General features: G+C 46.6%; 1 protein-coding gene across 1 annotated transcript; it reads left to right on the top strand.

The window, feature by feature from the left end:
• Positions 1-6,122: 6,122 nt before the first annotated feature.
• Positions 6,123-12,636, top strand: cep83 (centrosomal protein 83; the record flags this gene model as incomplete). Its single annotated transcript, XM_083654149.1, has 2 exons — positions 6,123-7,948; positions 12,588-12,636. The coding sequence occupies 2 exons, from the start codon at positions 6,123-6,125 to the stop codon at positions 12,634-12,636; spliced, it is 1,875 nt and encodes a 624-aa protein (XP_083510275.1).
• Positions 12,637-13,121: the final 485 nt, after the last annotated feature.

Raw genomic sequence — 13,121 nt, 5'->3', positions numbered from 1 at the left:
ACATCATCAGTGATGTCATAAGAGGCATTGTGGCATCATCAGTGATGGAGGAATCGAGTGCGCCTACTTATATGTATAAATGAAGGCTACCTTAGTCAATACCTGATTAAACTATCTTATTCATTAATTCATTGATTCCTTACATTCATCTTTATCTTCCCTGCAGCCAACCTGTTCAGGTTATGTCACTCAGTTATAAATAGACACGCCCCTTCAATCCTGTCCAATCACTGTCTCCCACGCTTTCCCTCTCTCTGGCCTGCTGGCCAATCACTTGAATGGAGTATCACATGAATGGAGTAGTAGTTTATATCAGGCCCCTAGTATTTGTCTGTGTGTAACTCACCTTGTGTGTCACCCGCAGTCGCTGATTCTACCCCGTTACAGTTGTTTCGACCCGCCTCCTCCCCTGAACACCACCATGTCACTCTGACCACATCACCCCCATCCTCCACGATCTCCACTGGCTCCCCATCAGATACAGGATTCACTTCAAAATATTACTCATCACCTTCAAAGCCCTCAACAACCTGGCCCCACCCTACCTCTCCGACCTCCTTCACCATCACATGCCTGCCTACCCGCCGCCTCAGGTCTGCAGACGCTAATCTCCTCCAACCCATCAAAACCAAGCTCCGGACCTGGGGCGACAGGGCCTTCGCCGCAGCTGCCGCCACCCTCTGGAACGCCCTCCCCAGCCATATCCATCAGGCAGACACTCTTGTCATCCTTCAAAAAAGCCCTCAAAACCCACCTCTTTACCCTTGCTTTTCAAAGTACATTTCTCTCTCACCTTTCTTATTTCTTTATTTTTCTCTATTAAAGTTTTTTTTGTGTGTATTGTAAAGCGTCTTTGAGCATTAGGAAAAGCGCTATATAAATCTGATGTATTATTATTATTATTATGTCATGACTCCTGTAGAACTCCCTATGGGGGGTTCTCTATCCTATACATCTGTGACGTCCTCCTCTTGCTCAGGAGGAGCGACATCACATCAGTCATACGCCAAATCTAAATGTTGTTTGTCCATTCATTAAAGTTTGTTATACCTTCCTTCTAGTCTCTCATTATAGAAATGCTTTACATGCCTCATTGCTCAAAAACTAAAGCTAGCTTTGACTTCAAAAGATGGACTTTTTAGCTTCCATGCTAAATACCACAGTTTTTTTTAGCTGTTAAAACTGTTGGTCGATAATTCTCAATGAGAGAGAGAAAAACAGGCATTCTTTTTGAGAGATTATGCAAATATACCCAATCCTCTGATGTGTAACTAACTATATGTAGCCGTTACAGTCATTGCACAAAAATATGATCAGATATAACTGAATGTTGTTTACTGTAAAGATTTGGGTGCAAGAGATTTCCAAGATAGCATCGATAAATCGAGTATACTGTAACAACTTTAAAGGGCACTTGATAAATGTTGCTTTAATAATTTGGATTACTTGGGTTTTTTCAATTTATACTGGGAAAACAGCATTTTCAAATCAATGTGAACCAGTTTTCTTCAAAGGCCTAAAAGGTCTGCTTATTATAACCGTGCATGGTCTTTTCAGTTGGTAATTGAGTGTCAGGTCATAGATCAAGTCATTTTAATTGAATCGGGGAAATAGAAGTCACTTGAGTTCAAAAACAAAATGAAGTCAGTCATCTTCAAAGGGATCCAGAGACTGTGATCTCATTAGATCAAGAAGAGACTGACCAGGAAGCCAAACCAAAGGGAAAGAAACCCCATCAGAACTTTGTGATGGTGTCCTGTTTTAAGCCTAACCAAACACAAATTCTGACTTCAATTCTATCCTTAGTTGACCTGAATTAAGGAACATGGTTTCTAAATACTGCTATATTCCAACATGTTATATTCAGAGATGTATATATTCTAACATGTAGCTGAAATGTTTGAGCTGTTATATTCAGAGATATATATATATTCTAACATGTAGCTGAAATGTTTGAGCTGTTATATTCAGAGATGTATATATTCTAACATGTAGCTGAAATGTTTGAGCTGTTATATTCATAGATGTATATATTCTAACATGTAGCTGAAATGTTTGAGCTGTTATATTCAGAGATGTATATATTCTAACATGTAGCTGAAATGTTTGAGCTGTTATATTCATAGATGTATATATTCTAACATGTAGCTGAAATGTTTGAGCTGTTATATTCAGAGATGTATATATTCTAACATGTAGCTGAAATGTTTGAGTTGTTATATTCATAGATGTATATATTCCAACATGTAGCTGAAATGTTTGAGCTGTTATATTCATAGATGTATATTCCAAAATGTAGCTGAAATGTTTGAGCTGTTATATTCATAGATGTATATATTCTAACATGTGGCTGAAATGTTTGAGCTGTTATATTCAGAGATGTATATATTCTAACATGTAGCTGAAATGTTTGAGCTGTGTTATATTCATAGATGTATATATTATAACATGTAGCTGAAATGTTTGAGCTGTTATATTCATAGATGTATATATTCTAACATGTAGCTGAAATGTTTGAGCTGTGTTATATTCATAGATGTATATATTCTAACATGTAGCTGAAATGTTTGAGCTGTTATATTCATAGATGTATATATTCTAACATGTAGCTGAAATGTTTGAGCTGTGTTATATTCATAGATGTCAGTAAGAGTGGGGGAAAACTGTCTCTCTCAGCTTTCATTTGAGGTTTCAATTGCATAAAGCAAAGCTTTTGAACCAGAGCTAATGTACCAGCATGCTACGCTTGGATTTTCACATCCCAGACACGGATATAATTGTCTGTGTGATTGTGCGTGTGCATGTGTGTGTGTGTGTGTGTGTGTGTGTGTGTGTGTGTGTGTGTGTGTGTGTGCGTGTGCATGCATGAGCAGTGTGCATCCATGTCTGCGCAGGCTTGAGTGGGTGGCAGCCCAACATCAGATACGGGGGAGAGCCTGCCATCTACTTGACATTTGATCACGGTAACATATTTTGTGGTTAGGTCATGTGTCCAATTTCCCCCCCTGCTGCCCCGATCGCTTCCGCACCCTCTGCCAATCCCCGGAGAGCCGTAGACTAGAACCATGCTTTCTCCAAGACATGCGCAGTTGCCAGGTGCTTCTCTTCACCTGACAGCACGGAGCTTCACCGGCAGGACGTAGCACATGGGAGGATCGAGCTATTCCCACCAGTTCCCTTCCGCCCCGAATAGGCGCCCCGACCAACCAGAGGAAGCGCTAGTGCAGCAACCAGGACACATACCCTCAAACCGGCTTCCCACTCGCAGACCCAGCCAATCGTACCTGTATGGATGCCCGACCAAGCCGGAGGTAACAGGGGGGCGCGAACCTGTGACCCTCATGTTGGTAGGCAGGGAATCTACCGTTACTACCCGGACGCCCTGGGAGTGAACTGTCTTCACCCACAATTGCTCAAATGAGCATGCTCAGAATGCCGCCATTTTATAGTACTAAACGCCGCCGTATTAAGGGCAGGACATACTCCATGCACGCTTCCAACCGCGAGGGCCGTGCGGCCAATATGACGTCATTACGGTGGGGGCGGGGCCACCGCAGCCGTAAACGCGTGTCGCCAGATTTTTCTAGCAGCGCACCGCACCGCTCTGCTCCGCTTTGCAGGGAGACAATAGATCCATGGGAGAGACGGGAAGAGAAATTAAGGGGCCCTTTACACGAGGACAGTTTCTGAAAGAAACGACACAATAGCGTTTCCTTCACACCTTTTCCTTCACACCTTCTCCCTGTTTACATGAGCGCTGTTGAATTTTTAAAACGCCGTAATGTACATGCCAGGTCGCTAGGTGGCAGTGTGATCACCTTATTCTTTGCCCATACAAGGACGCTTACTGCATGACGTAATTTCACTTTAAACGCGGAAGTAGAGTACACTTTCCGCAGTCATTTAGACTTGCCAAAAAGCTTTTTTCAAGCTAAAAAAAAACCCCAAACTGTTAAAGTTTTAATATTTGTCGGGTGAGAATGTAATATATACGTGACCAGTTTATCAGAATAACGCCTATTGGAAATCTTTAACGAGCAGCGAGGACCGGGAGGCTCCTCATTCAGCGCTGGCCAGCTGACTGTGATCTGTCACCCTACTGCTACTGGCAGTGAGAAAACACTGTCGACTGCTTTTGTAACTAACGTTAAATGCCGACCGGGTACAGCCATCGGCTCCTCGCAGCAGTAACGCTATGAACATGTAACTGAAGTTGGCCGCAGTGTAGCTTAATTCTGAGTGTTGCCAAACTTCATTCATACTGACGTTGTATTTGGTTGCCAACTCGCGCACGGCATCGCGTGTGTCGCCTGTGCAGGCACGTCAGAGTTTCTGAAATGTGCCGTTCCAAAGTGATTACATGGAGCGCTCAGCGGGGAGCGTCACCAACAATTCCACTCTGGAGGGTGGTTTTAAAATGTGTCGTTTCCTAAGCGCGAATTTGCCGTCGCCGTCTTAACGGGAGGCACTAACGATACAATAATTCCCCGTTTCCATAGGAAACCGTCCTCGTGTAAAGTGCCCCTAAATGTAGAAGTAAGTAGGCTACACTGAGCCATGTTTTGACCACATTTCTTGACCCATGTGGTAAACTTTGATTTCTAACTGTTAGTTTTTAGTCATTTCAAGTAATGTGCTGTGTTTGAGACAGATCTAGGCCTATTTACATCCAATAAAAACAGGATTGGCGATTCTATTCATGTGTGATACAATCGTTTGAGAGTGAAACCGCAGTCTACTGAACATAATGGCATTCCATTGACTTTTAATTGCGTTTCATTGGAATGCGGAGCTCCTCTCGCTGCCAGCATGGAGTATGTCATTGTCCCGGGCTTTAGTAATCACAATCACAATCAAAAAAACGCGGAGAGAATACGGCAGGCAGCTGGAGGCGAAACTGGACTCCAACAACCCCAGACACCTGTGGAGAGGACTCCACGCTGCCACAGACTTCAAAGGGGAAAGACAACAGCAAAACCCCAACGCGTCACCCACCCTGCCAGCACACCCCCCAATCACCATCAACGGCACAGTGGTGGAAAGGGTGGACAGCTTCAAGTACCTGGGAGTCAACATCCACCAGGACCTGACATGGGCCGGTCACACCGCCACTGTTGTCAAAAAGGCCCAACAGCGACTACACGGACTCAGGCGCCTAAAGAAATTTGGGCTAAGGCCAGAAATCCTTAGGGACTTCTACAGAGGCACCATTGAAAGCCTGCTGACTGGCTGCTTCACCACCTGGTACGGGAACTGTACCACCATGGACCGCAGGGCGCTACGGAGAGTGAGACGCGCAGCCCAGCACGTAACAGGAGGTGAGCTGCCAGAACTGCAGGAACTATATAACCAGCGGTGCCTCAGGAGGTCCCTGAATATCATCAAAGACACAAACCATCCCCACAACAGCCTGTTCTCCCTGTTACCCTCAGGGAGAAGATAGAGGGTCCCAAAAGCACGCACAAATCGCTTGAGGGACAGTTTCTTCCCGCAGGCCACGAGACTCCTTAACATACACAAATAGTGTAGTAGCTGTACTGTACCGCACTGTAGATGCTACCATTAGGTATGTGTAATGTTTAATTGTATGTTTAATTAGGTATATGCTATTTGCACCTGTACGTCAAATACGTCGAATTCAAAATGTTTAAGTACGTCCAAGTATGCACATGACATGTGCACCTATGTGCAGTGATTATGCCACTGTCTCTGACTTGTCTTATCACTCTACTGCCTTATTGCTTGTTGTGTCTCTTGTTGTTTTTGCACTCATATGCCCTGTTATATTTGTACTATGTTGTAAACGGAGTTCACAGCACAAGAATTTCACACGTGATACTTGTACTACGGAGTGACAATAAAAAATCTTGAAATCTTGAATCTTGAAATCTAGTAGTAAGATTGATCATTTCATCATTGATGTCATAAATCCACTGATTGCCTCTACATTCTGTACGATCTCATCACCATCTGGAGATGATGCACCACCCCATCACTTCATGTCATAAATCCTTCCCGGACTGTTGCAACTTGAGAAAGAGCCATTGTGACATCATCAGTGATGTCATAAATTATTCTCTACTTACGCACAGAGTCATTGTCTTGTCAACAGGAGGGGTGAGATGAAACTGTCCACCCTTGGCCAGTTGGGCCCGTCCTTCTTGACCCCGGAGCCCAGGCCGGGGGAGTTCAGCGGCACAGGGGGGCCAGAGACGGAGCTGCAGGAGATGCTGGTTGATGAGAGGATTAGGTGTGAAAACTACAAGAGCAGCTATGAGACCCTGAAGGAGGAACACACCAGGCTACAGCAGGAGCACATGCGGGCACAGGCCGAGCTGAAGCAGCTACAGTACGATCCGATCAGTAAGAGATTCAACAAGATGGAGGAGGAGGCAGAGAAGTACCGGTCAGAGTACAAAAAGCTGCAGTACAACTTCACATCCCTTAAGTCCCAGTTTGACCACCAGAGAGAAGAACACACTCGAGCACTGGAGGAGAGGAGGATTTGCTATGAGGCAGAGATGTGTCGTCTGGTGGGGGACCAAGAGGTGCTGGCAGCTGCGTCCCTTAACCCAGCAGGCGACGCTCGGCGCGTGAAGGCATTGCTGACAGACAAGGCCCAGTTGCTGGTCCATCTCCTCAATCTGGCCGAGTCCCAGGCCAACATGAAGACAGTGGAAGCGGAGCGCCAGTCATTGCGTCTCCAGCTGGTGCATCTAGAGGGCGAGCTACAGCTCAGCCACGATCAGAAGAGCCAGGTGACCGGACGACTGCACCAAGCTGAGAGAGCGGTGAACGCCCTCACCTGCCAGGTGGAAAGTTTGAAGCACTCACACAAGAGGGAGGTGGACAACGTCAAGCTGGAGAATGCCCGGGGGAGAGGAGAGGTGGAGAGAGAGAGAGACAGTCTGCAGGCGCAGGTCGACGGCCTGCGGACTGACCTGGAGGTGCTCTTGGGGACTGTGGAGAAGGAGAGGGAGCTGCTGAGGGAGATGCAGGCAGCCTGCGAGGATGAGCTCCGTAAGACTGCAGCGCTGCATGAGGACAAGTTGGACCTGGAGATGCGGCTGGCAGAGCTTGAGCAGCAGAGGGCGCTGCCGGACACGGCTGGCCACGCCCACCAGGAGGAGTGGGAGGAGCGTCTATGCAGTGCCCAGCAGGGGGAGCAGTCAGCCCACAGAAAGTTGCAAAGCCTCAAGATCAAACTGCAGCAGCAAGGCTCACAGCTGGACAGACGGAAAGCAGAGCTGGCTGACCTGAGGCAGCAGAACCAGGCTCTGGGCGTCCAGCTGGGGAAGCTGTCTCACTCTGAAGGCGAGCTGCTGGAGATGAACCAGCAGCTGGGAGACACTCTGGACAGAGTGAGAGAGGAGCTGAGGACAGCCCGCGGCCAGGCAGAGAGGGGCCAGCACAAGGTCGACAGGCAGGTGGAGGAGTGTCGTGTGGAGTGGTTGAAGGAGAAGCACCAGCTGCAGGGGAGAGAGGCCGAGCTGCAGCAGAAATACAGCCAGGCCAAGGATAAGCTGCACAGGGCAGCACAGGCCCAGAAGAAGACAGACAACAGGGAGAAAAGGCTGCGGGATAAGATCCAGCTGCTGGAGGCCAGGATAGCTGAGCTGGAGGCCAGTGTTGCCAAGAGATGCCTGTCGTACTCGGAAGAGCAAGCACAGCTCCCCTGGCAGCTGAAGGAGTGGCAGCGACAACACATCGAGTCCGGCACTCTCCTATTGGCCGGCCTGGTTCCCTCTGCCACTGGCCCTGCTCTGCTGACCTCCACACCTGCCCCCTTCCATCCCCCGCTCATCCCTAGCTCCAAGGTGCCCGTATCCAGCAACCTGGAAGAGCAGCATCAGAGGGAACTGCCTCTGCTGCATCGCAGGCTGCAGGACCTGGAGGACACCCAGCAGCTGGAGGAGCTTGTGGAGAGAGAGAGACAGACACTGCAGGGGTACAGTAGGTCGACACACACTGCAAGGGTAGGTCAACGTCCTGCAGACAGACCAAGAGGTGCTCTCGGGGACTGTGGAGCATCAGAAGGAGCTCCTGCCAAAGAAGGAGAGGGAGCTGGTGAGGAAGGTGCAGGCGGCCCACAAGGACGAGCTAGTTGGACCTAGAGACCCAGCTGGCAGAGGGCGCTGCAGGACGCCGCTGGCCACACCCACCAGGAGGAGTGTCAATTGTTTTGTTTTTCTCCACTAGAGTCCCATACATTCTGATTTACAACATGCTTTCTCTAACTTGGCCCAGTTGTCGTTGTGGCATCGTTATTGGCCGCTGGTACAGATGCGTTCCATAACACACAGAATACTGTCTTATTGCAAAGTTGCAGAGGCGAATGCATTATGACACACTGTTAATGAGTGTTACAGTAATATACAAGTTCATATTCTCGGGTTGTAGCATGCGATTCGGGGGCTAAAAGCTGCTGGATCAGGTGAGCATGAACTTAAGGTTCAGCTGCATAATTACGCACAGGAGGAGACCCACGGCTTCAACGCAAATAAATAAATAAATAAACGCGCACTTGAAATATATCATCAAAGTTGCCATTTGATACTGTCACCAAATGACCTATCCACCGTTGATCCAACAGGCGGTTCTGCACTCCTACAGTTTTCCCCAACAACAAAGTCAACCTTAGGTAAGCTAGGTAGCACAGGGTAACAACATCAAGTAGCTAGCAAAGTTAGCAATGACAATAATGTACCCTTCATCTTTATTCACTCAGTTATAGGCTATACTATACTTCAACTACTAAATTTTTCTGGTTTATTCCAGCTAGTTCAACTGTGTGACAGAGTCTGGCTCTCAATACAGGCTCAAGCTCGTGTCTAGTCACTCCAAACCTTGCCACAACAACACAGAACGTCTTTGCACAGAAATATCAAACAAGAAGCCACCAATATGGTCGAGAGCAGCTTACCTTAGCAGGCCGGGGCGTTGACACCTAGACAGCCCGGCTTGTATGGCCAGCCCAGTCGGTAGTATGGAAGCTGGCCATCAGCAGCTCCCGTCCAGTAGATTAGGGACGCTAATTCAAAATAATATCACACACACAGTCACACCCATACACGTGGAAACAAAGGGATCACTAGAGAATTGGAGAGCAGGAGCGATACGTGGCCTCCTGATCAGACTGGCAGACCAACATGGCAGAGAGGGGGCTGCGCACCTGAAATCCATGGATATAATCTCTAAGCCACTCCCACTTCCTGTTTGACCCTCTGATGCAAAGACGTAAATTAACATATTATAATTAAACAAGGGGGTCCCTGACAATCACATGTCAAACACATCACTCTGTGACAACTGTCTCTCCTTGAAGCTATATGACATGATAAAACGCACATTTTTGCCCTGTTATGTGTATGAGATGTCTCTTGTAGGTTACTAGGCATCTCACGTGCTCGATTCCTAGGCTTGCCGGCTGCGCGGGCTCGCTAGCTCGGCCGCTGGGTGGCCTCGCCCATCCTGCAGCTCACCGAGCTGGCCCTGCAGCTCGCATACGCAGCTTGGCTGCTGCGTGGCCTCGCCTGAATGCATTTCGGCGGAGAAAAAAAAACTCAGTTGCCTCTAGTGGGGAAATGGCGGAGCCGAGTTTTCTTGTACTTTCTGTTTAGTTTGAGCTCTCTATCTATGGTTAATATGGCACTTGATGAAGTTTTTAATCGTTTCAGTAGTCAAACGTAACTAGTTGCCCCCAATATGCAATGTTTTTCAAAATAACGCCTATTTGCAAATATAATTTTGGAGAGCCATCAGACCGCACAGCGGACCGACCTTCTCCGCTGATGTAACCCGGCTGCAGAATGGTGTCAGGCAGATAAATTTATCGTCTGAGACGGACACAAGTGGCATTCGCTGGAGCTCTGTAGGAGAGGAGATTTTAGCTCCAGACTGAGGGGAGGAGTTTTAGTTGCAGAGTGGAGGACATGTACTGCAGCGAGCTGCCTCTCGATGGACGGACAGACCGGGACAGACGCTGGACTTACCGAGGTAATTCCGAGGGAACATTTATTGATTATTGTGTATTAAAATCGTCACAGGTGTTATTGCTAGATTTGGGTTTTTTGATGTGCGTGTGCCAGATGCTTCACAAAAACCAGTCTAGATGCAGCTATGTGTGGGGGGAAAACAAAAAACAAAAGAGAACCCTAATTGCTACATAAAAGTCCTACATGTTAATGCAAAGTGGTGTCTAACCTGCACCATGCTCTTTAAAAGTTGAAGGCATTGTATGCCAGTTTTTCCCTCGCCAAAATGTTATTATTTAGCCCCCTTCCCAACTAGCCTGACATGGTTGGTACTGTACCAATGGATGCCTTAGGCATTCTAGTTTTGGAGGATATCAGTATCTTCACTCTAGCTTTAAAAATGGGTCCGCTAGAGCCTCTGAAACACAGTAATGTTGGTCGCGGATTTGTCTTGTAAAAAGGGCACATTCAGAGGGCAAAAGGGCAGGTGCTTGGGCACCACCTGGGGTCCATCTGTGCACATCCCTGCAGGTAGCACTTGCCCCTCCCTCATTACCACCACTGAGCTGCCCTTGAGCAAGGCCCTTAACCCCAACCGCTCCAGTGGGGCTGAGCTGCTCAGTGGCCAGCAGATCAGAGTGTGGTTGTAGCCTACTGGTCAGGTGTGAATGTGTGTGTGTGAATGTGTGAATGTGAACAGGGCGCTCCTGAAAATGAGAGCATTGCTCTCAGTGAGACTCCCCCTGTATAAATAACGGTTAAAAAAAAAAGCAAAGATGTGATGAAATATTGTTGTGGCAGATAGTCCTCCGGTTAAAATCTGGATAGTGAACTTGTAAACCATGAAGGAATTTGAACTCATCGGTCACACAGACGTGACCTAGATTCAATCTACTGTAGATCGTTTTCCATGTGAAACCACTGGTCAATTTAAATCACGACTGTACACAAGTCTCCAGGACTTAAGAGGCAGGATTGGCAAATGTATTTTCTTTCCCCTTGTGTTTCATGAGAAAAGCTATATATAGCTGCACGGTCACTGGCCTCGTCTCTCAGAGCTCTCAGCAGAACAATTGTGGGAATTTAGCAAGGAGGAGGAAGTTGGAGCAGAGAGACCTCGCCCTGCACTCCGTTCAGAAGTAGGAGGAAGTTGGAGCAGAGAGACCTCGCCCTGCACTCCGTTCAGGGTCTGCACACTCTATCACATCGCTGTACAACAATCTCACTGACTGCTGGTCCAGTGTTAACCCCAATAAATTATGACATATGTTAACTCTCTGACCCTGCAGTTACTGGGCTTTTTTTTTTTTTTACTCCTGTCACATTACTTACTTATTTTACTCACTGTTGGCCCATTTTTTCACTCGATAGATGTCCTGCACCTTTATGTAAACAGCACAAGATTCTATAAGAAGGGAGTCAAACAGGGAAAAATGAGGAAAAAGTACTGCACACTCAATGTGGCTCCATTTAGGTTCTCCGTTTGGCTCTGGCTGTCAACTGCATACTGCGCCTCTATAGGCCCCGACAGGCTACTTCAGATGCACTGGTTTGTAGTCCACTTTTAATTATTTATGTAAAATAATGAAAAATGCACAAAATGCAATTTTGCTATTTATCATTTAATTTAGAACTTTTTGTCTTTTAGACGAAAAACAAGGTGTTTGCGGCTTCGTGGCTGTTTTGAGGATCCACTGACGGAGGTTCATCTCCTCTTCTACCAGGCACTTCCGCCAGCGGCAGCACCCATCCATCTATCTACTCCATGGGAAGGTACAATGCTTGTTTTGTCTAATTGATTCTTACATTGAGGTTTATGGATGGGGGGGTTGCATATTTTCTGTATGGTGAAGGCATTTATCCGAAAGCTAATGTCAAAGTTCTTTCAGAACAAGCTTGGAGAGTGTTGATCACAAGGACCAGGAAAACCAACTACCAGGTTAATACAATTGACTGTATGTATATGTTATATATATATATATATATACTGTGTGTATATATATATATATATATATATATATATATGTGTGTGTGTGTGTGTGTGTGTGTGTGTGTAATATATAATATCTGACCATTTTCTAGCATAATCTACAGTGTATATAATGGTGAAAGGGTGAGAAATTGTGTTTTGTCTGTGTGTTGTGTCAATGCATTTCCCATTAGTGTCACAACACCATTCTGCTGCTCCCACCTGAACCTACACACCTGCTTCTCATCACCAATCAGCACACTCCTGTCAGCAATCAGCACTCATCTCACCCACTATAAGAACCATCCTCAGTCATTCATCTCACCTACTAGAAGAACCATCCTCAGTCATTCATCTCACCCACTATAAGAACCATCCTCAGTCATTCATCTCACCCACTGTAAGAACCATCCTCAGTCATTCATCTCACACACTATAAGAACCATCCTCAGTCATTCATCTCACACACTATAAGAACCATCCTCAGTCATCAGTCTCTGCTGGAACATTGCCATTCATGGTTTGTGATCCTGACTCCAGCCAGTATTAGTCAGAGTTGTTGCGAAAAGCCTATTTTTGATTCCTTTTTGATCTGCTGCCTGTCTGCCTGTTAGCCTGACGTCTTTTTCCTTGTGTGTCCTCAGGATCATCAACCTGCTGACTTGCCACCCAGAGCTCAACCGGAAAATCTAAAAAAAAAAAATACTTTGTAATTTTTCCTCACGGTTGTCCATCTGCTTTTGGGTTCGACCCTATCCCGTGACAGAATTACCCCCTCTTTGTATTTGTTCCTGTTTATTTTTTTCACAGCAAATCTGACCGATTTTAGTTAAATAATTTGTTTGAGTATTCCCAGTATAGGCTATAATTTGCTTTGATTTGTGCTGGGTGTTCGCTCTCTCTCTCTCTCTCTCACACACACACACACACAGGCACACTAGCTGTCACCATTACGCAATGCCACATCACCAACAAGAAGGTCCTGGGTTAAATTCCCGCCTGGGACGCTGTGGGTGCTGACGGTGTGTCTCCATCCCCATGTATTCAGTGCCTACTGCCCAGATGGGCTCATCAAAAGAGGCTTTCTGTGCGGAGTTTGCATGTTCTCCATGTGCTCCCCTGCAGGGTTTCCTTCAGATAGGAACCCCCGCTAAAAAAACACGCACACAAAAAAGTCA

This window comes from Poromitra crassiceps (genome assembly GCF_964638095.1).
Source record: "Poromitra crassiceps genome assembly, chromosome: 18".
Classification (NCBI taxonomy): Eukaryota; Metazoa; Chordata; class Actinopteri; order Beryciformes; family Melamphaidae; genus Poromitra; species Poromitra crassiceps.
This window is presented reverse-complemented; position numbering and strand designations above follow the sequence as displayed.